Here is a 26,311-nt window from a genome sequence, read left to right as displayed (position 1 = left end):
AGAAAATGTTTCGTACTGTAGTGCTACCAATATGAACAAGCAGGAAAACATGGATGGTGCTGCAGCCTTCTCTGCTGCAGACATGTCCATTAAAGTAGATAAGCTCTCCATACTGCTGAGCTTCATCTTCCTGACTTGTGACTGAGCAGAGACCCATTTTTTCCCCTTACAGCTAAGTTGAATATCAATCCTAATCCCCTTAATGTAAAAAAAGCTATTTGCAATGATACAGACTTGTGAGGTGTTATATAACATAACAGAATAAGCATACTCTCTGCACAGAAAAGCCTTTGCACGTGAGAAGGATTTTTATACCACCGTCTTACTTTCACATGTGTCCATATAAAGGATCTCAGACTACAGCAGTATTAAGCTAGCTTTGGACGGTGTGTTTGCAAATATCCAGAAGTTATGAAAGGAAAGACCATTTAAGGGGTCAGGTCTGTCACTATGTGAACTTTTAAGAAAAAAAGCTTGCAAATTTAACTCTTAAATAAAACATTTTTGGTTTGGTGTACATCGTTAAGTTGCACAAAAACAACAATACCACAACTGACATCACAGTTAGATGAATGCTAATGTTCAGTGAATTATTTCCCAAATCATTCATAATGAGCGTGAACAACAAAAAATGACTTCAGTATGTACTCATCGGAGACACCCTATAAGCCTGAAAAGGGGTGAGAAGATGCAGACATATTCACATATTCAGATCACTAGCTACATACTTTGTGCTAAACAAAGCTGACTCTTTATTTGGGATCAAAGTTCCCCCCCACGGAGAAATCCCTTGAATCCAGATGAGTCGATATGTATGTCCAATGCCTATCCCTCTGGAATAAAGCCTGGAGTTTTCTCTATTAAAGCCATTTATCCTCTTTGGCAACAATCAGGGTTTGTGTCTCTGAGACTTATTTCCCCATCCAACCAGGTCAATAGTATGCGTGGTGTACTGTTTTGCTTTTACCAAGTCCTGCAGTGTTTTCGTCAAACACGCATAATCAATTTCTATTCTTCCCAGATACCTCCAACCCATAACACAAGCTAGACAAATAAAGCACACGGTGTGGCAGAGCAAGAGGCTCTTACATTATTCAGTAGTTCCTCTTAGAATTTTACACATCAGAGAAAGTACGGGATGAAGTGGAGGCTTTTCATGGCTACCACTATGACCGCGAATAGCTACCATTGTGTCCTATTCACGTTCAATACAATTAAACCAAGAGATAAAAATACTAATTCTTTGAGGTGAGGAAGAGATGATTTCTTTTTTCGTTTTACACCAACTGTTAGTATACATTCGCTATTGTTTGAGTTTAATGTTAATTACAATGTGGAATAATTAATAACCAAGTTTCAAAGTGTTTTTGGCAACAGACTGCATCCCAACATTCACTCAATTATGCAAAATGTATAATATATGTAGAAATATGAACTGCTCTTGAAGATGTTTTTGTTCTACATTGGCTGCTTTTACAATGTAGTTTTTAATCTTTTTTAAGTAACATCTGCCTTCCACTAAGTCAGTATATTTATTTGCATGAACACGAGAGAGGTTGTAAAAGCTTTTAACCTACAAGTTAAACAATTTTCCTGCAGAACTGTCGTGATTAGGTTGTGTGCTTATATTTACCCAGCATTTCAAAAAACAAAGCAGCTCTGAGTAAAGAATAACTTATAATGAAGATTAAAGATTAAAAGAAACAGTACACATCATCATAAAAAAACCCATCTGGCATACCTGACAAACAAGCCAAAGCACTTAAGGCCCAGTTAGCTTACTGAACTTTGATCTGGAATCAAATACTTCAAGTTTGAGTTTCTGATGTATAAAGTGGCCTAATCTTATTGCTTTTCAAATCAGAATAGTACCAAGGACTGTTTACTGTGCAGGGGACTGCCAAAAAATGTCACCTTCACTTGGTTTGGTTCACTTTCCCCCTGGACTTTTAGAAATGGACTGAATGGGCTGGATAACATTAGTTGCAACAACTGCTTGTTAGGGGCAGTATCACAACACACTGGCTATTATGAGCAGCAGGAAGGCAGTGAGGTATCCACCACATTGCCTTTCATGCAAGGGACAGACGCAGTAGCAGCAAAAAAGATGGCAGAGAGCGAGAGACTGAAGTACCGCTGTGGTTACACAAACAGACCAAAGAACTGCTTGGAAAATCACATGTGACTTCCTCCTTGCAGTTCACTTTCGCTTTATAGCTGGCTGAAGTCTTAAACCTTAAATGTTTAAGAAATAGTATTATAAAATACCAGAGCTAGCTGAGAACATTTCAAATTGTAATCTTTATTTCCATCACAGTCTGTAAATGCTGTAAAACATGAAAATGTGGGAGTTTGAGGTTTATGTAACATCTTCTCTCATGGGTAATCATTTTGGCCATTTTGTTCTGAAACTCATGTATCACATGCAGCGTCCCAATTCATTATTTTGAAATCACAACTCCATCAGTGCCACCTCCTCTAAGCTGACTCACTGAACAAACTCCAACATGCACATGTTGGTTATGATGCAAATTGTGTTAGAAAGATCCATCAAGTAATGTGAAGAGACTGGCAGAGAGCGCTCCAACAGACTCACGTTAGTTACCGACCACAGAAGACTTGTGACAACCCAAGACCCTAAAGATACTGTGGGACTCGTCTTCCTATTGTGATTAAAACAGTTTTGTTTGGTTGACTTCTGACTGCATGTCAAAATGCATTTTAAAAAATACATATTTTGATAGTAATAATGAAAACCTACAAGATAAGTTACATTGGGGGAACTAATACACAAGAAACAGAGTGAGAATTTTACAGTTGAATACATTTCAAATGGCATAGAGAAGTATTTTTCCAGTCACAATGACTTCTTAGTAGAAAAAGGGAGAAAGACTTTTTGACCTGGTTTCAACTCAGATTTACACTGACCAAGTTTACACCAAAAAATTTAAACAAATTGGACAATTTGGGTAGTGATGACTTTGAAAGCCTCTTCTAGGGCAATCCATATCATTTGATACAACTGGAAACCCATCTGTGGATGACCTGTAATTTCTGTTTTTCTTATCCAACACCCCAAACAGACTGGATTGTTGGGCGACATCACGGAAACATCAAATAAAATTGGCAAGATACCAGGAAGAGGATTGTGGACCTGAACAAGTCTGCTTTATGTTTCATGTGAAATTTCTGGACACCGGAAAGTGACATGTTCATCTTTTCAGAGACTTTTGTGTTATTCCCGAATTATCATCATCATATGGTCTGGTATACTCTCCCAGTGTTTGTACCCCAATCCTGAGAGCTGTCTTTACCTTTGGAATATTTTCAGCCACAATTATAATTGATACAATGGAGAATTGATAGTATCATAAGACAGCCCGGGGTTGTTGCCCAATCAATATGACCTCAGTTCCAGCTGAGCTCAGTCATGTTACACACACTGATGGTGACACCAACACTAATCGAAGAGCCTGTATTTTGCTTTCATACCAGTTTAGCTCCAGAAGCAGTCAAACTTAACAATGTGACCCCCAAAGGTCAGGACCTCAGATAGCATTGATATTGAACCCCGTTTGTCCACAATGGCTTTATTTTTTCCCCTAGGGACATTTAAAAATTATAGTACCGTTTAGTTTTAATATGTTTTAAGCAATGTGTACAACATCTAAAGATCAAGATTGTGCATAAATTGAAACTTTTAGACTTATGCAGAGATCAAGAACAGTCCCAGACAGCTTAGTGACCATGTACTGCATCACCCAGCTGCTTTCTCAAAAGGCCATGTAAAAGAACTAAGGTGTTGAACAATGGTAGCAAATCTTCACACTTGGTATATGTTCTGATCAACACACCACACAGTAATTATTACACAAGAGGGTATGGTCATTCATTCAGCAGTTTAGATTCCCACAGAAACAGCAGAACCTTTAACCTGTGTGGAAGCACCAACCAGCTGATGTAGTTTTAACTCCAAGCTTGTGTGTGCTTTTCAACATTTGGGCACCAGAGAGCTGAGTGTAGTTCTCTAAAGCCCAACAGGGTTTTTCAATTCAAAGCAGCAGAAAGATTAACAGAGGCCTACTTCATGGCTACATAATGACAGCAGGGAAGAAGGAAAATGATTACAGACTACAACATGCTACTGCCACTTCTTGCAGAGTTTTATTCACAATAAAATATTTAAAAGACACAAATTTAATGGAGAAGTTGAGCAACCATTAGGTAGTACAGACGGGCGCTTCACTGCCATAAATGGCAGAGTTGAGTAACTACTAAGCCTTAGACGTGTCCATCTTTCTCTGACATGGTGGATGATCAAGGCTTTTTAACATTCCATGATCTGATGCAACTGATTTAGAAAGAAGGTACAGAATCATTGCTTTTTCTCTGACCTTTATCTTTGCATGCTAACCAAGGTTTGATGAAGTCAGAAAAATTTTAGAACCACTCTGCATGAAGCTAAAAGAATGAACATGAGCTTAGCCTCTCAACTCAGGGAACAGCTTGCAGAGGAGTGAGGAAAATTTAGCTCAATTGTCATCACAATATTCAACATTAATATCCCAATTATAATAATTTCCTGATGTTGTAGACCTGACTGAGATCATTTTATGTGATTACTCGTTGAGTTTGGGAACAAAGCAAAAGTGCAATTGCAGAGTAGAATATTACAAAATAAAATGTTATGCTGTTATATTTTTAATACTGTTAGCAAATGTACCCAAATTAAGCATGAGTGAAGGTGTCTGAATGCACCTTTAGTGTAATTTGACCATAAAAATAAAAAAACAAAATAGGTCTACGGAAAGTTTCACAAAGTATGCACAGTATGCTACAATGAACGAAACCATTTAAATCTGATCTTTGATTGTGGCTGGTTGCTTCAAAGTAAATGAAGTAATACAGCTGCTGATCATTTATTTACCTGCTTGACTTCAAAAGATGCAGCATAATGAGAGAAGCCAAAGCATGCTAAGCTGTATCCTATCTTCACATTTTCTTTCTTTGTCAACTGAAGACAGAATGATCATACAAACTGAAAGATAAAAGACACAGAGAGGGGAAATCTAAGAGAGGAAACCCCCAAAAAAGAAATGCACATCTGGTCCACTGAGTCATTTCCCATGTGTTTTGTCACTTAGTCTTTTTTTTTTATATAGACTCACAATATAAATTATGTATACCATCATCATTAGGGTTTACACAGTGTAGCAGAGGGCCCATGGGTTGTTAGCTTCAGGATTTCAGTTTTATGTAGTCAGCCAGCCATTAGCTTGGGAATTCATTTAGTGTTAGAACTTAGCCACCCTCTTCTTCTTTTAGATCTCATGGATTCATCAAATCCCTGCGACAGACTGGCGACCTGTCCAGGATGTACCCCGCCTCTCGCCCGGAACGTTAGCTGGAGATAGGCACCAGCACCCCTCCCGACCCCACTGAGGGACAAGGGTGTTCAGAAAATGGATGGATGGATGGATTCATCAAATCTGTTTAATTCTCTAAAGAAAAAAAACCCCTAAAAGAAATATATATAAAATACCCCCTGTGGCGGACACTTTCTCACAAAGTTTGAGAGATGCTTTTTAATTTTTCCCTGGAATGAGTCATGTCCAAAAATGTATGACTGCATTAGATCAGTGAGGTGTCAATTAAGAAGAATTGCAGATTGGTGAGCTGAGCTGAGAATTACTCAAATCAAAATGGGAAACAAAACTTTCAAGAAATCCTGCCATACATACCAGGTCTGGCTAAAAAGGTAAACATAAGGAAAGCGGTCAGTTGGAGTGACTAATTTTAGTCCACAAAATTGGAGTTATACAGCAATGGCAAAAAAAAATAAAAAAATCTTTGGGCTTTTAGAGTCAAGTTAACAAGTTTTAAATGCCAATATTATCTTGAGTATGAATAAAAAGCACTTAGAAATAATATATTGTGATGCTTGACTATACAGGAGCTGCAGCTGCATGCTTCTGGATGTTACCCACACAGAATCTGGGTTGAGAAATGTTATGTAATTTCATTTTTGACACTGACAAAGAGTCAGCCATATACTATACAATTATTATCTGTTTTATGATTATATTCTGAATAAGCATCTAAAGTTTTAAAATAGCAGCATCACCAACTGAATCATGTTCTTTTGCTCTGCTAAGCATTTGCAGGAGACTCTATGGCCTATCTGACGGAGGCCCAGAGTCCTACCAGGAAACAATAGCTGGATATGGGGCAGGAAGGTCATTGTCTATAAACACAGTGATGGTGTCTGCATGCATTGGTCTCTTTGATACTTTGATGGCTTGATAATTTCACTACTTCATTATAAGCCTTTTGGGATGTTGGCAGAACTGCAATTATTCTAAGGTTTGAGGCCTTCTGGCACATGTGTGTTTCCGTATGATGAACACTTTTATGTTTGTTGGTGAGAGAGGACACAAGAAAGAGTGAGGGACACAGTGCAGTGGGGTTGGATGATTTGACTGGCAGAGCTTCCTCCAAGTCATAGTTTAATTGGACAATTGCTTAGTTTAACTTCAGGCTTTTTAGGATGGGAAAGCCATGCAAAACTGTTCTACAATGCACTTCTAAGTGGAGTGGTAAAAGTCCTCACTCTGGATTGTTCTACAGTTTATTTCCCTCAAGCCAATCTCCTATTGTATATTCTCTGTTGCCAATAAATAAAACACACAGGAGAAAATGTACATTCTTTGTTGCAAAATTTTACTCTTCTCTCTCCTCATGAGTAAATTAAACAAACCGTAGTGCTACCAGATCAGGGTAACAACACTCTGTGGTCTGCAAGAAAAAAAATCTCAAGGTTTGATATTTTCAGAGCCATTAAGGTGATTACAAATGAAATCAGAGAAAGCAGAGAGATGTGAGATGTCACCACAGTTTCTCTATTTTATTGATTTTGTGCTTTCGACCTTTGCCCATCATGGAACATGCTGAATTTGGAAATGTTGGCAGTCTTCTGGAAATCTCAAAGGTCAAATAAAGCTTGGCAAACACTGCACGATATTTTCAGTTGTATTCAGCTCCAGCTCTATTTTTACGATTACATCGCAAAGTTCAGTGATTTACAAAGAAAATATGAAAGTGAGGAGACACTCACCAAATGCTCAACAAAAACAAACATGCTTCCTTTGCGTTACTTGCTGTTCTCCATCCATCCATTTTCTTAAACCGTTATCCCTAGTGGGATGCTGGTGCCCATCTCTAGCCTATGTCTAGCTAACGTTTCGGGTGAGAGATGGGGTACACTCTGGACAGGTCGCCAGTCCATCACAGTACTGATCAGGAGCTTGTCGTGAGGTGTGAATTACTTTAATACAACACTATGCATAAGCATAACGCAAAAAATAAAATATAGTTGCACTACTGGAAAACTGGCGGAAAATAGGCCAAAACAACTATGTTCTACAGGGACAAACTGTCAATTTTAATAATGCTAACTTCCCTAATAAATTTAACATAAAATGTTACATTTAGTTTACAAACTGAACTCCAAATTCTCTTCACTTTAAAATAGTGAAATTCTCGAATACAATGTGTGCTCCCTCACTTTCTGCACTATCTGCATTTGCTTCCAATGTACTGAATGATTACTGAAGCTTTATGACAAGAAAACTTACAAATGGATTAATATCTGTATAGGAAGGTCAAACCTTAAAAAAAAAAAAAAAAAGATAGATCAGGAATTGGCCACAAATCTCTGATACATTTCCAGCAAAGAACAGTTCTCATCTAGTCTAAGGAATCAGAGGTATGCAGATAAGAAACTGATAAACTAAGACCAGACATGTTCCTGACATTCAACTTCTTGCCTTCATGTTGTTGCATTTTGTTTAAAATATGTGATCTTGTGCCAAAGACAGAATCATTTTTCCCCAATTATTCAAACTTGTATTTATCCTGACACACTGGTGGTTGGTGAGAGCATTACAAAATCTCCCCTAGATTCCGAAGCAAATCTCCACTTGACCCAATGAAGGCTGTCCAGTTACAGCATTAGAGCCGCACAGAGCTTGGGCTGAGGCCTACATTCTCTTGGGACTGGGGGGATGGGGGTGGGTTTGGCGCACACTGTGGTAGCCTGACAGACGAGGAGTTTTCAAGCCTTTGCTACAGAGTTGGCCGATAGCGCCAAAAACAAACAAACAAAAGAATCATCCTCAAAACCCAGAATCATTTGTAAATGATCAACAGTCATTGGATAATGCTCCCACTGAAAAAAATAACGGCCTCAACAAACCTGAAAATTCAGTTGGCCAATGAACAATCTTTTTTTTTACTTTGTACCTTCAAGGTTGCAGAGTAAAACTGACTTTTTTATAGCTATGAGACAAAGAAGCATTTGTGTTAGTCAACGGTTGCTCCCAAATTAGAGCAGTGTGGTACAGCACATTACCTCATCCCCACTCACATCAGCAGACGTGTCCATCATAAGCATGCATCCTAAGCCTTGCTGACATGCCCAGCTCTGCTAAGCTAGTGTTGCACACTGGAATCCCTGAAGGATGCAACGGAAAGTCAGCAGAACAAACAAATTGTAGGGCTATGACATGACACTTTGAATGTTTTTTTTAAAAGAGCCCTATTACCAAGTATTTCTAAAAATACTCGCGTCTGAGCCTTTTCCTTCTCTCTGCCGAGCTAAAATAAGCCCTAGATCCGGAGGAGTGGTGGAGGGCAGATATAACACAAATCAACAGTCGCCAATGGTGATGTACGTTTGGCTGATGGGAATAGCTGCTCATAATTCATCAGCATGTTGAGCTAGCCTAGTCATGAAGGAAAAGATAAAGGCTTAGAGATTTCACAACAGCGCTGGAGAGGAGGCAAATGCATCCAAACATGATGAGGTTTCAAAAGAGACAACATTGGAGAGGAAAGAGGCGCGGGGGGGCAACTCATGGCCACAGCTGCAACTTGGCCCAGAGGATTCGAGACATTCTTGTAATAGAGGGCTGTAATGAAGTCACTCATCCCAACTTTCCACACCCACTGCAACCAACTTTCCAAAATGCCTCTTTTATAACAAATTCTGAAGAAAGAAAAAACAATGGAAAACAGAACAGGTAATGCTCGAGAGGTGTGATTACCAGGGCAATATTTCTTATTTTATATGGTATAAAATGACAATAAATTGTGTGTTTAAGCCAGATGTGTCAGAGGAGCGCTTGTAAAACGTAAAAAAAAAAAAAATAAAAAAAAAAATAAAAAAAAAAGAGGGTCACTACAGGTGATCATGTGCCCCCAAATGGGCTTTCATGAAATAAACTGCAATGAATTCCTTTTCATGTGCACAACATTTTCATTAGAATAAACTTCAAAGGATGACAGCTTGATCTTCCAGGTGACCAAAGATCTAAAGCAACTGCTCAGACCAAGACGGTTTGTCATCATTACAAGGTGTTGAGTGAACAGCAGAGGTGGAACGGTCACTTTAAAGGTATTTGATCAGTGTGCATATGCTGCAACACAGTTTCTTTCCCTCTGAGACAACATGTAGAGAACCAAGACTGTGACTCAGGTACGCATCAGCTGCTGGAGTCATGACTGGACCCATTCTACATTTTTCCGATGCATGGGATTACATTCAGTGGTGCGAATGCACTGTCTCCATTAAATCTAGGAATACCATGCAGAAGAAATTGTCTCTAATTATTCATTAAAGCAGCAGTGTTATGTGTTTTCCAGGTATGTGGTGCCATTTTATAGCACAAATATTTTACCTACAGTTGTTATAGAAATGCTATATATATAAAATATAACTTAAGAGATTTGACTTCGTGATGTAACCCTGTGAAACTGGGCCTTTGTCTCTTTAAGAAACTCTTGCTCTTTTTGCAACTCCACCCTCAAGAAGTCATCACATCTCTCCTCTATTAACCCTTTATTGTTTTTACCAGCGTTGCACCGAGAAGCTCAGCTGAGCTCAGTTGATGTGCTGAGGTGATGCGCAGTTCAACCAGGAATTGGCTAACTTCTGCTGGCTAGTCTGAAGGAGCTGAGTGAGGAAACACGGGAAAGAGGTGGTCTGTAGTGCTGAAGCTCGGAAACCTGAAAACTGCAGTTCCGAAAAGGAGCTTCGTCTTCAAAGGTGATGCTCTGTCCCATCCAGGTGTTTTGCACAACTGAATGGTTGCCACAGGACATTAAAGGACTTCTCAAACATACATGAAAGAATCAAGGCAACACTCCAGGTTTATTTTTGATGAAAGAATAACATTATAACAAGATGTAAAGCTCAAAAGTAAATTTTACATAATACTGCTCCTTTAAACTCAAGAGCATTTGCAGACATGAAACAATATATTAATTAAATGAATGAATTGATTGTAGAATGAATAAAAGACCTTAAAACTACGAGATGATCAATCAAATCAATTACAGCCATCTTTAGGATGGCTTAATATTGCTCTTAAAATTCCTATTACAACAATAGGTGCCATTATAGCTGTTGATTAATCCAGTTACCAAATATATACGCTGGTTCTCCTCCTGCTGACTTCACAAGACCAACATCTTGTAGCAGTGCAGAGTTTTGCTGTCTTTTGAAATCATCATTAAAAGCAGTACGCATGAGCACATCTGCAAGTGCAAGAGAAATTGGGGGTAGGGAGAGCAACATTTTCCTTGTCATCTAAGGCAGCATGCCTATGTTATCATATCACTGCAGAACATTAAGCCTGGAAGCATCACTTTAATATTGATAGGCTCTGGTCCTATCGCATAGATAACCAACACTACTAATACTGACTTTGAAAAATGGAACAAATCATTGTTTTTAGCCCCTAGAAATGTGGATAGAAACAAGTACATTGTTTTCAGTTCAGGTGAAAAACATTACAGTGGCATGATGCTTTCCTATTGTTTATATTTAGAAAGTTAATTAAAATTTGTATCAGATGTGTTAGGAAGGATGTTATTAGGTAGAAAAAAAGAAAGAAAATATTTCCTTTAAAGTTATTGTAATATTTAAAAACTTCCATAATTTCCCACTTTGACCAGTAAAAAATAAAACACCAAAGATTGCTAATAATTGCAGTTAACAGCGAATTTCTAAAATTTAAAAAAAAAAAAAAAAATCCATTTGAATATCTTCTGAAGCTGAAATTTTGACCAAGAATTCAGATTTGACATGCCATCTGTTTTGTATACTATTAAACCCATGGTTCACACATAACTCTACAAGCTTTGATTTTCAGTATGTTCCTCTATGTTTTCAATGCTTACAACAGAGAAAAACATTTCATCAGCTTATTCTGCTAATAGTATTTACCCTGGTGACCAAGGACAATAATGAGCAAATCCTACTGGTTTCCATCCATCCCAGATCCAAACTGGATCTGACTTGTCTCAAAATAGCATAGGATGAACAATTTTAAGTAATCTAATGATATCCCATCTTTCCACATCCTTTTTTGCTTAAGTTACATGAAGCTTTGCAGTGTCCCTAAGCTTTAAGAAAATTATTATAAATACCTCTAGACTTCAAGAGCTGAAATTGTTTTTACTGAATACCACCATTGCACAAAAAACATGCTTTTTATCTTGTTACTCATCCATTTGTGGTGTCTGTCTATGCAAAGTAATAATGTCAATGCCACAGGCTGCAGTAACCTTACATGAGCAATTTTGTTTTTAGGCTTGCTTAATTTTGTATTAGCCAGTAGGGAAACATTACATTTTTTTTTATTAAAAGATACTGTGATATCGCTGCAAAGGCAACTCAAACTCGACAGTCAACCGTCTCACAACATGAGCTTAGATAAGCAACACCTGAAACACAGAGGCTGTGCATAAGATGCTAACAATGAGGGTAGTAGTGGGGGTGCTGCCTGTGACACCCCAGCTTTGACCCCATTCACAAAAGGGGCTCTCTGGCACCCTCCATTGATGGCTCGGAGGTGGCTCAATTTGAACCTCCCATGATGCCTCACTCCTTCCTTCACATCAACTGAGCCACCTACTTCAGGACAAATTTCTGTCTTCAAAGTGTGTTATAAAAGAGTCTGTTCTTGTTGTAGCTTCCTGTTATTAGGAAGTGATAGATGCAAACAAGGTTTTTTTTTAAACTTGGCATCAAACAGTAACAAAGTAGCAATAACACCATATTGCTTAGTAACTGTGTTCTCATCACAGCTCATCAAAGCAAAAGCATTCTGGTTGCTACTTAATATCCTGGGACACAAGAGATAGTTACAATAACAACATGACTGCAAGTACAAATAATTTGGTGGCTTGGTTTAAACAAGATCATGGAGTTTGTGGAATTATATATGGAAGCCCAAAATTATTCATACTTTTGGCAGACAGGGAAAATCATGCGACTAGAAAATGCTAATGAAATTAAAAGACTATTTAACCCTAAATCTGGTGACTAAAATACTGAGAAATCAACTCAAATTTAAGATGTTACAAGACCTTTTAAAGACCACTATGAATACAATTTAAGGTCCATATCTCCACAGAAATGTACAAACTTTGTTCAGCTAACAAGAAATAAATTTACACTAATCCATGATGGATGCATAAAGCTAGCTAGCTAGCAAAGGTATGTTAAAATGCAGTGCAGATGTGTGGACAAAAGATGTTAAAAATCTTTTAGAAAGGAAGAATATTTTCAATAAAGGCATGTTGGCTGTTCATTCAGACAGCTACAATGAGTAGATCATCAGATAACAGAAAGGTGAACATATGACAACAACGTTGCTCTGGCTTCCCCTGTTAAGCAAATTCTGTCTGGATTAAGAAATCTCATGAAAGTTTAAACTTTTCTACAGGAAATACACATAGCAGTTGCTTTTAGTAACACTAACTTCGCTAATATCTGGGGGCAAAGATGCTTTGAAATATCAACTCAATAATCAAGTCTTTGTCTTAAAGTAGTAAAATTCTGTTACTGTGTAAATCTTCTTGCTCTCTCACACAAACAGCGTGATGTTGCCTCTGGTCGTAATATAAAAAAATGACTGATCACAACACAAAGGTTCATGTGTAGAGGCAACACATGAAATTAACAGTAAAATGGATAAGAATATAAATCTTTGTTTTACATAATCTTGTAGGATAATGTACAAAACAGTATTTGTAGATACTCAGGTATGGAGAAATATATATTTTTTTTTTTATGTTTGGACATTTTAAAAGAAATCATCTTTTTGTTCTACTATACCTATTCTGAGAAGACACACACAATTTTGCAACGAAGTAAAATAAAAGATTGACATTTATCATTCAAAATCTGAATCAATACCCTTACTAAATCGGTGATAGAAAAATCAGGCACAGAATCTCTATATTTGCTGTTCTACACTATATAATATGTACCCCAGTACACTGACAAAAATCAGAATAAGACAGAGCAACATTTATTTGCAAATTACACGGTCAAGTTAGGATCATAAACAGTGAATTGTCCTGCATATCACAAGGAAGTGTGTCACTTTCTGTTCCGACTATCAGGGCATGGTTAAAAGGTAACTAGGAGATATGAAAGGACCCACATAACTGTGCTTTGAAACCTACTAGGAAAATCAGAAACCTCAAGAGGAAGAAGAAAAAAAAAACATACAATTTCCTGTATGTGCTTAGGTAGAGCAGCATCCTTTCCAGCCAACCATGCACCAGCCTATTATGCAAAGGAAGTAAATTGAGTTTACATTTGTTTTCAACTACTGCAATCCTGTTAAGCTACAAAGTGGAAACAAAATGTCTAAAAATACCGTAAATCAATCTGAATGACATGCAGTTTCAATGTCATAGTGAAGGATTACAGATCTTTCTGTTGATTCCTGTCTTTAACTCCGTGGGCAGGCTTCTTAAAATAAATCTTTACAAATGACACAGTTTAGCTCTGTAACGCGGCTCCTGCTGCCTCTCGCTCACTCACACAAGAGATGACATCATGTTGGGTCAGATTGGGTTTTAGTGCTCAGCTTGCCATCTACATCTGCCATTTCCACAGCGTCGAGCATGCCTAACGTTTTGTCAAAGCTGTAAATTTAAGCAAGCATAAGTCTGTCTGCAAGTGACGACATGAGAAAATTATTTCAAGTACGAAATAACAAATGACGTGCGTTTTTTTATTATTATTGTCGCAGACAACGAATGAAACATTGACCTAAAATTAAGAGCATAAAAATACTATGCTAAACACTGATAAACGAGCGCAGACATATGAACCAAAATGAGGTTCGGGGTCATGTTGTGGCGGACGTTGCTGTCTCAATATCCATTGTGACTACGCACTGATAGTAAAATCTCACTCACAACAAGGCAGGCTACAATGGAAGGTACCACAGTCATTTCTGATGTTACACACCGAAATGCACTGCATGACAGTGCTAAAATTACACACAGGACAAGTTCCCACAACATCCAGTCGCATTGTCGTCTTACAACCCCCCCTCAGCTTTACACTTCCACTACAACCTGTCACCCGTTGGCTCAGCGTACTCACCCCCTCCAAAAGGAGCAAACCAAACACCAAAGCGTATTCCCTCGTCAGTTCCAGGTGTAAAACATGCACATTTCGGCGTAGCTTTTTTTCCTTATATAAACATAAATATATTTATGAGCAGGTGCAGAGAAGCGAGAATGAACACTTCGTTATGACCATTAAAAAGACAAACCTACGCACTTTAAACCCAGCGATGCTGGTGTCTGTGTGTTACCTACTCACCACCTCTGAGTGGACTGGCGTTCAGACAACAAGCCGAACTAAAACCAAAACGACGGTGACCATCTCCAACTTCAATGTACTCAATAGAACCCACTTTTTTTTTTTTTTACCCTCTGACATTTAGCTACAGTAGCTTAGCCGCAGACACGAGAGGAAGTGTCAGTTCAGTTTGAGAGCGCGAGGCTTTAGCGCAAGCTGTTAACTGACAAACGGTGGCAACATCAAAGGGGGGAAAGCCGCTCACCTTTTGTGAAAGTCGTCCAGGTTAAAAAAGAAAAGAAAAAGATAATGCGTACTTCAGAAAGTGTTTAGTCCGACTTTGAAGATGTCGGTGCGACTTCGCGAAGTGCTGTCAGTTGGTCTAGACTTCCTGAATGACGGAGCCGCGGGAGAGCAGAACAACCCCTCGCTCGTGTTTGACAGTTACTTTGACAGGCAGGCGGAAATAAAGTTGCCTGCTGAGGGGACCGCTGGAGGATGTGCGCGTTACAGGCTTTGGGTTTCTTTCTTAAGTTTTTTTTTTCTTTTTTTTTTCTAATATATTCATACATTATTGAGATGGTCTGTGCTCGTTTAACAAGATCAAATGCACATATTTTAGCGTCAGAGTAAAGTTGCTTTAACGAAAACAAAGCTATCCCTCCCATAAAAATAAATGTTCAGAAAGCTTGCTCCTTATTTTCTTTGCAAATCATTAAAGATGTATGACCTGAGTCATACCCGATTCTGTTGCAACTCCAGGAAAGAAATAAAATATACTCGATGCAATGCTGCCATCTGCTGTTGTAACTTAAGTTTTTTTGTCCTCATAACGAGGAACTTCAAGTAAATATAGTTATCCATGAAATAACTCAAGAGTAAAAAAAGGCCACTTAATTTGTATTAAAATTTTAAAAACCTGTATTCAGATTAACAAAACCATTACGTTTTCTGCATATTTGTATTTTAAAGGTTGCAATTTAAAAAAGGAAGAAAAAGAACTGTATTTAAAAACTTACTATTAACTATAACATCTTAAAATAAGGAGAGTCAAAATAACATCCAGGCTCAATCTGAAGTTTGAAGCTGGTGATGTGTCTTTTTTTTAATCACACCAAACTTGACAGTGATCAAGCCAAATTAAGTTTATTAAAAATGTGCTGATAGTAACCGAGCCATGTGAGTTTGCCAGCTCTTTGAATGAACGATGTGACCCAGTTTTTCACCTGAAAGCATTATTTTTCGTTAACAAATGTAGGTAAATTCTGTAAAGATGTGCCACACATGGTAACAGTTGTGATGTGTGCCTTGTACAATTAAATACAGAAACATGACCTGCATAATCAAAACTAGTATCAATATCAGATAATGAATCATTTGAGAACCGACACAGTTAGTTCCTGTTGGTAGCTGAGCCAAACTATTTGGATCTCAAAAATGAAACGGAGTTCTCATCTTCTAATCGGCATTCTGGTCGTTTACATAGATTCCAGCGCTCTTGAAACAATTAATAAATATATTATTTTTGTCAAGCGTACGTTGTTATGAAACACAGTTTGTCTTATCTTAAATTAAATTATTCAATACAGTCAGCGTAACCCTATATTATTTTATTTTTTTTTACATAAATTGTGTACAGGCATATACGTGGACAGCTTGGTATACAGAGGTCCTGTCAGTTGTAGGCGCAGTTTCAAGAAGCCTGCAAAACACAAATCGATTGTTTATTTCATGTTTGTTTACATCCACACGGATAAATGGCTTCCACTTTGATTTCTCCTATGGTGGATTATTACAACGACGAAGAGGAACTCGATAGCGTGGATGACGATGATGACCGAAGTTTCAGGGGAAGAGACTCAGAAGAAGGTAACGTTTAAAGGAATCCTCAGCAACACATTAACTGTCGGGCTCCGTCTAATCTTTGGAAAAGAAACGGAAATGAGCGGTTCTTGCAAAAATGTAGCTATACGCATCTCAAACCAGACGTTTCAAAATACTACTTTTGCTAATAGGTGTTTTAAATTGCAATGTGTGATTTGGTTTAGGGTAAATTTTGCCTTTACTTCCCATAGCTAGTAATATCAACAACGACTTGTTTGTACAGTAACTCGCTAGCGTGCCCTTTCAAACTATAGACTCCACCCAGATGATTATTTGCAACAAAAAAGTGGGTGGTTTTCATGCTTTAGACAATTTTCCTTCAGCCGCATGTTTTATACTCGACAGTGAGAACGGAAAACCCATTCAGGGAATTTAGACGGTGAGCATTTAGATAGTGTGTAAGTTTATTAAGGTTATTTATAGTAAAGACATGTTTAGCGGAAATTTATTTCACTGTTAAGAGATTGGACTGAAAATATTTAAACATAAAATATCAGGAAAAATATGTATTTATTTTTGTTAGAATGATGTGAAATTTCCGTATAGCAAAGACTTAAATCCAATAAATTCTGATCAGAAAATATGATGAATGCTTACGGACCAGAAACTTGACTTTTCAGTCTTGTTGCATTTTAATAAAGATGAGAAAAAACGTGTCCTTCAGTGTTTGATCTGGTGATCACTGAGAGATTAATCTCAGCTAGTCAATCTCAGTTAGGTTAGTGTTTAATTCATAATAGGTATTTATTAGATATGCAAGCTTTTTTTTTCCCCCGACTGATTTTGAGGTCTCGAGTTGCTGATTCTGATGGATTTTGTTGTTTTTTTCCTCCCTAAAGAGCTGTAGTACATAAGAGGACAAATGAGAGAAAATGTACTGCAACGTTTTTATAGAGGCATGTGTCCTGAACCAGTAGCTGATTTTTGTTTAACTCATAAAAGTGTGTAGGTGGAATTAGATGCTGTTGGTTTATGAACTGAAAATGTTGGGAGTTGCTAGTTTTGTTGCATTTAATCAATATGATAAAGCTATTGTACAGCATTCAGAGCATATTAATGAAAAAAATACTTTCCGATTTTGTGCTGAACGATTAGCGTAATTTTAATGTATTCATAGGAAAATAAAAAAAAATAACTTTAGGGCATTCTAACATACCATTTGTTAATGCGTTGTAACTACTGTATCACCCCGTATGAAACTTATTTATCAATATATGTAATAAGAAGCAGTATTCAAGATGGGGAATATTACGGGATAACTTTTTTCATTCATTGCCATATTAGTGATCATTTATTTTTCCCCTCCCCAGTAGTTTTTGCTCATGATAAGCACTGATAATTAGGCAGCCACTGAGCTCGGTGACGTTAGCTGTGAGCGCTGACAGGTTGGCCCTGCCTGCTGTGTCCACTGCTGTGCCCTTTTCACACTCCTCACTCAGACCAGACGGATTGCGGTGAATCTCTATTAAAGCAAGGCAAGAAACAAAACGAGGCGATGACAACACTACAAGGTTCGCTAGTCTTCTGACGCTGACTTCCAGACGAACAGCTTGGTTTATTTTATGTAGTTTTGCTCCTTCTGGTGTGTTTCTGATGTCCTTGTGAGCTACAGCCGGGTTACTCTTCTAACAGCAGACGGAGCTAACTTCAGCTAGCACACAAATGCTAACTGAAAATGAAACTTGCTGTGTCAGCTTAACTTGGCCTTTTTTCTTTCTTTTCTCTCTGTCTTTTGAGATAAAAACTAACCGATTCAGTTCGCCTCTTGTCTGTAAACTTTGCTTCTGAGTTTGACACGACGTTTAGCATCGGTGAAAAGCGTTAGCGTCTTTTTTTTTTTTTTACCGGTGGACTGACAGCACCACCACTAAAATGAGCTGATAATCATCCGATGCGGCAAATGCTAAAAGTTTGAAATGACATGGAATGTTATTGATAATGTCGGTTGATTAATCTCACTGAAATGCACTTCTGGTTTTATCCACATTCACATTAGCCGAACTTTTTCTCGTGTTGTTTCACAAATGTGGACGTGATCTCCCATTCAAACACATCCGAGGGCATCCTAAAAAAGGATGTTCACCATTACCTCACTAGAGTCACGCACGTTCTTTAATCTGCCTGAGATAATCATAGCGAACATGCTGACAAAACTCCTGAAATATGTGTGTTAGTTTAATTTAGAGTTCAGTATTTTAATTCAGTTCCTGTCATTCTTGCTTCCAGACACAGAAGATGCAAGTGAGACAGATCTTGCCAAACATGATGAGGAGGACTATGTGGAAATCAAGGAACAGTAAGAGAATTATCCTTTCTTGCTATAAATTTAGGTTAAAGGTTTCTGATTATGATCTGTGTCGTTCATTTCTTTGCAGAATGTACCAGGATAAGCTGGCCTCATTAAAAAGACAGCTGCAGCAGCTGCAGGAAGGTAGCAAATAAAGTTTTTATTTTCAGTGAATGTCAGAAAACGAGTGCATTTTATCTACATTTAGTTACATGATAATTACAATAACCTAGACACAATGTTGACCAAAAGAAAGCTTCAAATAAGTACGCCTTCTTGGTCAAAAACTGAAAAAGAAACAAACAGCTAAATATGAGAAATAATAATCTAGTCTGCCTTTTGTTTATGAATGCTCACTGTGTCTGAGCTGCTGACTGTGCTGTTTGCAGTTGTGTAGCCACACCAGCTGCTCCCACAGAGTCCTTTGAGTTCAGACTGAAACTATTGTTGAATGTGTTGTGCTGTTTTTGTCGCTTTTTGAAATGTAGAGTTTATTCTTTCAAAGCTACAAAAGTCCAAGGTTCAGTCTTCCTCAGAATGAATTAAAACAGCCAGTAAGATGAGGGATAACACAGAAAGACAGAGTTGTGATTTATTTTTCGTCCTTGCAGGTACTCTGCAGGAATATCAGAAAAGGATGAAGAAGTTGGACCAGCAGTACAAAGAGAGACTAAGAAATGCAGGCAAGAACACGACACGTTTTGATGTTGATGCATCCATATTCAGAGCGGGTTACGTTTTGGAGTAATCTGTACTTTAGTGGGTGTTTTATCTGAATGTCCACCAGGAGATGAACCAGATCATGTTGAAGTAATGTAGGATGAGTTTTTCTCTTAAAAGGTGTGAAAAATGTTTTCCAGTCACAGCAATCTAAGTTTATTAATTGGTCATGTAGAATGCATTCTAGCTCAGATGTGATTTAGCATTTTTATGATCTTGCTGTTAGACAAGAACATTATATCTCCTGCCTGGAGAATCTAGTTCATCAGGAAATTATTATTGTCAGTAATAGTTCACATGTGGAGAACTTTTCACATGACAGTAAATATGCAATATAAAATATAAAAAATGTGTGACCTATCCCAGAAGAATCCAGATCAGCTGATCTACTCCATCAGAGGCGGCAGGTTGATGCAATCGGCATCCTACAGCAACATAAATTCATTTTGGTTCTCAGTAGTTTTTAGTTCATGAATTGCTTTTGATCCAAAATATTCTATTATTTTCTTTGATGGAAACGTGATTAATATTTCACAACAAGAAAACTAACTATGTCGATCCATAGAGCTTTGAGCTTGATCACATACTGTAGATTGAAAGTAAGTGTGATCTTTTTTTTCTTTTTTTCTTTATAGAGTTGTTTCTTCACCTTGAGGTAAGTAGATTTGATGAAAAAAAAAAAGGTTCAGTATTTTTATTTTTCCCTTCAGTTAAAAGGCAGGCGTGGTTACTGTCTGCTTAATTTCTGCAGACAGAACAGGTGGAGAGGAACTACATAAAAGAAAAGAAGGCAGCGGTGAAGGAGTTTGATGATAAAAAAGTTGAACTGAAAGAAAACCTAATCGCAGAGCTGGAGGAAAAGAAAAAGATGATTGAGAATGAGAAGTTAACAATGGAGCTAACAGGTGGTAAGGAAACATGAATACGTTTGTTAATTAAGGATTGAAATACCGGTAAATAAAATGAATATTTTGAGTGAGTTTGGACTATAATATCCAGTTGTCAGGCAAAAGTAACAAACATGGAAAATCCAGATTTCTGTTTGCTTACAGTTCTCTCAAATACTTTTCAATGTCAGCATTTTTCTTGCATTAAAACTTCAATCTTCTGTGCTAAATGAAAAGACAGCTAGAAGAACTGATTGTTTTTAAACTAATTTGTTAGGATTTTCCAGTAATTGAAACAAGAAGTGATCTTTTTTGTACATTAAAATCATTTTACTGTAAAAAAAAAAAAATAAGATGCTAGGTAATTGTTAATACTGCTTGAAGAAAGTAATTTTCAGAAACTGACAGCAGTTTTCTTTTTCTTCTGCACCTCTGCTAATCTGACTTTTGATGTTCCTTTTCCTGGTTTTGACATTGCAGCTTGTAATTTGGTTTTGCAGGAGGCGTATTTCACTTTTCTTCACTTCGACCATTTCTATGGAACTTGACAGCTTGTACGTTAGAATACCACTGGTTACCTCAGAGTACAGCAGCAGCAGGATGAGTTTCTGATAGCATCACATTCAGCATTTTTTATCCCCTTTCATGACATATTGACTTAGATGAGATGGTTCCATATAATCCAGAATACATTACTATGATAGGAACTCAAATCTCTAAAGAGCATTAAGGAAGTCAGAGGAATGCAGTCAGAGCTGGCATAGTTTATAACAAGTTATGGTTGAAAATGTATAATGATAATATTATTATCCTGTTTTCTGTCATTAACAGACTCGATGGAGGTGAAACCCATTATGACGAGGAAGCTGAGGAGGCGGCCCAATGATCCAGTCCCAATCCCTGACAAGCGAAGGAAACCAGCACCAGATATCCTTCCCATCAACTCTGTACAATTAGCTACATAAGAATATAGGTCCATGTATTAAAATGCAAGACGTGTCGACCTTGACTCTTCAAACCTCAGCTAAATTATTTATTAACAGATGATCAGATAATGGAAGACCTAAGAACCCTTAATAAGGTTTGTCCTTCTGTTTTCGCAGAAGTTCTAACATAAATTTTATGTGTTCGCAAAATTGATTTCAAATAATTTCATCACTTCTTTTTTTGGTTTACAGCTAAAGTCACCGAAACGACCAGGTACGTCAGAACTCATCTTCAATGGCTAATATTATTTTTAAAAGCTTTATTTTAAGGGAAACGCTTGATATTCATTGTAGGGCAAAACATTTTCCATCTAGATTTCTTCTGATTTTCCTTTCTTGTCACATTTCCATGCGAACATTTTTTTAAATTCAAACAAGTTAAACCTGAATAAAGACAAAATTAAGTTTTTAAATGTTGTTTTATTATCAATTGCAGAATTGTTTTAGTTCAGTCACATTTGAATTTCAATGATTAATATGGATTACGTTTAAAATCATGTCCCTCCATGTCAATAATAGCTTATTTTGGGTTTCAACTGTAAACCCAACTGGAAAAACCTTCATTATGCAGCAAATACTGGCAATGTCTGGGGGGAGAAGGAGAGGCTTTCTACCTGGTTGGGTTTTATGTATTCCAACATATGAAATGGAAGGAGTGAATGTGCAAGACCTTGGTACAAAATGAGGATTTTTATTCCCATAATAGCATATTAAGGGTCAAGCAAAGCATACTCTTGATTAAATCAATTTCATTGTTGGCCTGACTAAAATTTATTCAATTTGGAACAATCAAAAAGAGAAATTGTTATGGCTTTTCTTAACTGGCTTTACATCCAGTTAAGAAACTGAGGCCCCTCAACAAAACCAGATACACAAACCTGCTGTTTATATAACTGATTTTTCTGCGTGTTTGTAATGTTTCTGGTTGTGTCACCATGTCCAGTGTCTCCTTCGTCTCCTGAGCACGTCCCCTCCGCTCCCATGGAGAACCCCTCCCAGCGTTACGAGGCCCGCATTGAGGAAGGGAAACTTTACTATGATAAAAGATGGTGAGATTTTATCTCTGTCATCAGAGAAAGCATGACTCTTTGTTTGCTAGGATGTAATTTAAGTTGCTCCCGTGTTACATCTGCCACCACTAGATGGCCCCATTGCTACGTGTTTGGTCTTCAACGTTTTTCAGGCTACTGAAAACTGCATCAGTTTTTGCTGAATGTATACCAATGCTTGAATCAAACATAAACATGAAAACCTCCTCTTGGGTAATGTGTCTGCATAGCAACCAGTGTTGCACTCTCCTTTGATTTATATGCAAAGATAATAAGGATCCTTGGCCAGACTCAGCCCTGACACCCTTCTGTTTGAGAGTGGAGGTCTGAATCAGAAATGTCAGAACATCTATTCCTTTCAAAGGCGAAGAAGATAATAGAATTCTGCCCTATTAGCTGCTGCCGTAGCCACGGAAAGTTGAGAGGAGCAAGTTGTGAGGTGCGAGCTGTATCCCTTTGAAGGCGAAGTCTCATTTATTCGCGGCTGAAGAAGACGTCGACGACAGAAAGCTGTCTCAAAGCGCCACAGGGAGATGCATGCATCATTATTCTTCAGTAGGCTCTTAATGATCAAATATTTTCAGCACCAATCTGTTTCTCTTGCTCCGCTTTGTCCGTTGACAGTTTGGAGCCTTTTGGAAAAATATCCAGACTTTTTGTTTGGATGTTTTAATCCAATTATTTATTTGGTGCTTTCTCAGGATAAATGTGGTTTGTTTAGGTTGATGAAACTACTTTTGCAACTTTTTGCTGTCTCCTTCCTTGACTACGACTGAGTCAAATTGATGTTTTTTTTGTTTTTTTTTTGTACTGGGACAGGTACCATAAGAGTCAAGCCATTTACCTGGAATCAAAGGATAACACAAAGATTAGCTGTGTCATCAGCTCAGTTGGGACCAATGAGGTAAGTTTAATTTATTCATGTTATTACTACACTTAATTTTTTAAGTTACATTTGCTTTGTGATCATTAAAACCTTTTTTAGTACAAGAATGACTAATCGACTTTAGTGTACCAGCGCGTACCAGTCAGTACGATCTACGTGATTAGCCCTGCTCACTCCGTGGTTCAGTTGTAATTTAGGTCAAATGCTAATGCAAATTTCTAATCTTGTCATTTGGCAGCTCCTTTGTCTTTAACAGCTGATGAAATGCTCTGTTCTTTATGACTAACTGAAGCTATGGGTTTTAAATGAACAAGGAAAATTTCAAATCTAGGGCAGCCTTTATAGCTGAGATGTAAAGCGTTGTCGACGGTGGTTGGATTGTAATTTACTTAATTTCTTGGCTGATTAGCTGAATTGGTTGCATCCTTTAAACTTGCAGGTGTCGGTAGTTAAAAAGTAACTCTGTTCCACTGTTGTGTTATGTGTTTACTAAAAGTATTTTTTGTGTGTGAAGACAATTTGCTCCAAAAAATGTACTTTCCAATAAGTTCATAAATTAGAAATGAGCCTACGTTTATGCATTTTATTCATCATCACCTACATTATACCCATATCAATTTGTATGATTTTTACATAAAGTAACATAGTAAATTAATGTAGTTCATATACTATGAAAATGATTTCAGGCTAATGTCAAGTGAATACAAATACCCACCAGAAATGACTAAGATGAATCCAGAAAGGAAAGGCTTTGTTTGCTCACCGTGACTCAGCTTGTTGAACCACCTTTAGCAGCATCAGTCTCTCCTCTTGCTCTGGCCATTCTACTTGGCTTTTCTTTTGAAGAATCTTCACTTAATGAGTTACAACAACGTTTAATTTCCAATTGGGATCATTAAAGTATTTTATAATTGAAATCATCACCCCTCCAACACAGTGCTTGCTGTGTCGCTCTGTGTCTTACAGTCAAGATACTTTATTATGGTTTCTCCTCTGTATTTGCAAATTAATGTCAGGCTATCAAATCCTACTTGAAAAGAACTGGCTTTTTAAGTCAAGCTTGTTGAGTCTTTATTATTAACATAAGCGTTAACATTGAACATGCTAACCTTCTTCTTCTTTGGCAATTTCTCTGAACCGTGCACTCTGACCTTGAGAAGGATTTGCCAGATCCTCCTCTCCTGGGAGGATTGGCAACTACCTTTTCTGAGGTCTTCTTTTTTTAAACCCACAGCTGTATTCTACATACCAACACACAGCTAAATCAGATGCTTTTACAGTTGTGGTTTCTCTCAGAGATGATTGATAAAACTGTGGCATTTGATGATCAGCATCCGGCCAATATCTTTTCTCTTCAATTCTAGGGAAGCAACAAAAGTGAACAAATAATTTTTATTTTAGCGTTGTGATATATTTAGGAACTAATACAATTTTCAGTTTTTGTAATCTTGAGGTTGATTCTTGAAATCAAGTTTTTGTAATCTTGAGGTTGATTCTTGAATCGAGACCAGACTATTTTTATTTTATTATATGATATAAAACCCAACTGGACCGTGGTTTAGTCCTGCTTTACCTTGACCTCTAACCAGCACTGTAACACTAAGACTAGGAAATGTAACTTATTTGTAGTTGTATGCCTGAACTAAACATGATGTGCAGATATTCACTACATCCTTTCATGACATTGATAAATGACAGGTCTTCCTCTCCTTCTGTGTTTGCTGTCCAGATTTGGGTGAGGAAGACGAGCGACAGTACAAAGATGAGGATCTACCTAGGACAGCTGCAGAGAGGAACATTTGTCATCCGTCGACGGTCTGCTGCGTGAAATGTTCCCCGGCTCCGCCCCACCCAACCCCATCTGTTCATTTATCTGTCCTGCCGTTTAACCACCAACTCACTCAATCATCCACTCTCTCCCTTGTTGGTGCATTTTCAGTTTTACCATGTGGCTTTTATTTGTACCTAATATTTTCATACACACTACCCCAATTTTCTTAATAAAACATGAATGCAGAGTTTCAGAGCTCTTGTTTTTGTCTTTTAAGGCGCTTACTGGTTTCCAGTATTTTTGTGACTATGTACCATGTTTTTGGAACCACTTTGACTTTATCTTTGCTTTTAATACTAAATAGTTAAAACACATTTTCCAAAATGAGCAACTGTTTGCCAACTGAATCTGCTGTGTCAATTTTAACAGAGAAGGTTGTGAAGAATTATTGCTTGTTAGGTATGACCCGCCCACCTGAACTAGTCGTTTTCAAGAATATCCCTGTTGGAATGGTAAACAAAAACTGCTTGTTGTACAGATGCCTACAGTATAAGTAACTAGTTACATTTCCAAGTGGATGAGAAGAAGGAAATCTGGGCCTCTGCTTAGGCTGCTGCCTCCTCGACCCAACACCAGATAAGGAGAAGATGATGGATGGATTGCCACTTATACTGAACCTGTTTTTTGTCTCATGTAAAAATGTATTTTGTCATTTCATGTTACATTCTCCGTATGTAAACAGTTTGGAATAACTCAGCTGTGTTGGCATGTGGATTTCAGGTGATTCACTTATTTTTGTTTCATTAAAATAATTTAGCTTTTTAATAATTTTAAGAAGGGTCTCTGATTTAATGATGGTGTAATTCTTGAAGTGAAGTATTTTGTGCCAAGACTAAACGACACGCCTTAAGCAGTTTTAGTTACTGTTTAATGGTTGGAGATGTGTTTCAATTATATAACTAAGTAAATTGACATTTTGAAAATAAATTTGATTAAGAAACACACCATTTAAAAAAAAAAACTCGTTTTGGCGCTAGGATGAGGTGGTTTTTTTGGACTTATCAAAACTGCAACGCTTTATCAGCATCGCACAAATCACATGACCAACATCCGGATGTTGCCACTGGCGCAAACCACGAAGAAGACGACAGGAAGTTGGAGGATCATGGC

General features: G+C 37.6%; 2 protein-coding genes across 9 annotated transcripts in view; one reads left to right on the top strand and one right to left on the bottom strand.

Moving 5' to 3' along the window:
- The window catches only part of taok3a (TAO kinase 3a), a 57,779-nt gene extending 42,633 nt beyond the window's left edge, over nucleotides 1-15,146 (bottom strand). For 3 of the 7 annotated variants that reach the window (XM_016669194.1, XM_016669195.1, XM_007547464.2), the window contains exon 1: nucleotides 14,937-15,146. The gene's annotated coding sequence lies outside the window, so the exon portion shown is untranslated. The other 4 variants (XM_007547465.2, XM_007547468.2, XM_007547466.2 and 1 more) reach the window with 4 other exon arrangements.
- A 1,177-nt stretch (nucleotides 15,147-16,323) lies between these two features.
- On the top strand, nucleotides 16,324-25,394 carry suds3 (SDS3 homolog, SIN3A corepressor complex component). Of its 2 annotated transcripts, none has more exons than XM_007547462.2 (12): nucleotides 16,324-16,540; nucleotides 18,782-18,851; nucleotides 18,931-18,986; nucleotides 19,454-19,525; nucleotides 20,198-20,217; nucleotides 20,314-20,470; nucleotides 21,281-21,376; nucleotides 21,469-21,530; nucleotides 21,628-21,649; nucleotides 22,379-22,484; nucleotides 23,304-23,388; nucleotides 25,100-25,394. In XM_007547462.2, exons 1-12 carry the CDS (start codon nucleotides 16,429-16,431, stop codon nucleotides 25,196-25,198), a joined length of 957 nt encoding a protein of 318 aa, XP_007547524.1. In that variant the 5' UTR covers nucleotides 16,324-16,428; the 3' UTR covers nucleotides 25,199-25,394. The 2 variants fall into 2 exon arrangements, with proteins under 2 accessions (XP_007547524.1, XP_007547525.1); XM_007547463.2 differs by lacking the exon at nucleotides 16,324-16,540 and adding an exon at nucleotides 17,935-18,066.
- Nucleotides 25,395-26,311: the final 917 nt, after the last annotated feature.

Source organism: Poecilia formosa, unplaced genomic scaffold (genome assembly GCF_000485575.1).
Source record: "Poecilia formosa unplaced genomic scaffold, Poecilia_formosa-5.1.2 Scaffold20, whole genome shotgun sequence".
In the NCBI taxonomy this organism is placed as follows: Eukaryota; Metazoa; Chordata; class Actinopteri; order Cyprinodontiformes; family Poeciliidae; genus Poecilia; species Poecilia formosa.
Note: the sequence above shows the minus strand (reverse complement) of the source record. Positions and strands in the feature narration are given on the sequence as shown.

What these genes read in the sequence shown, in the direction of transcription:
- suds3 (XM_007547462.2), top strand. Translation starts at nt 16,429, where the DNA reads ATGGCTTCCACTTTGATTTCTCCTATGGTGGATTATTACAACGACGAA. An exon ending in ACCTAAGAACCCTTAATAAG is followed by an intron (nt 21,531 to 21,627) that starts GTTTGTCCTTCT and finishes TTTGGTTTACAG; the next exon opens with CTAAAGTCACCGAAACGACC. An exon ending in CTTTACTATGATAAAAGATG is followed by an intron (nt 22,485 to 23,303) that starts GTGAGATTTTAT and finishes GTACTGGGACAG; the next exon opens with GTACCATAAGAGTCAAGCCA.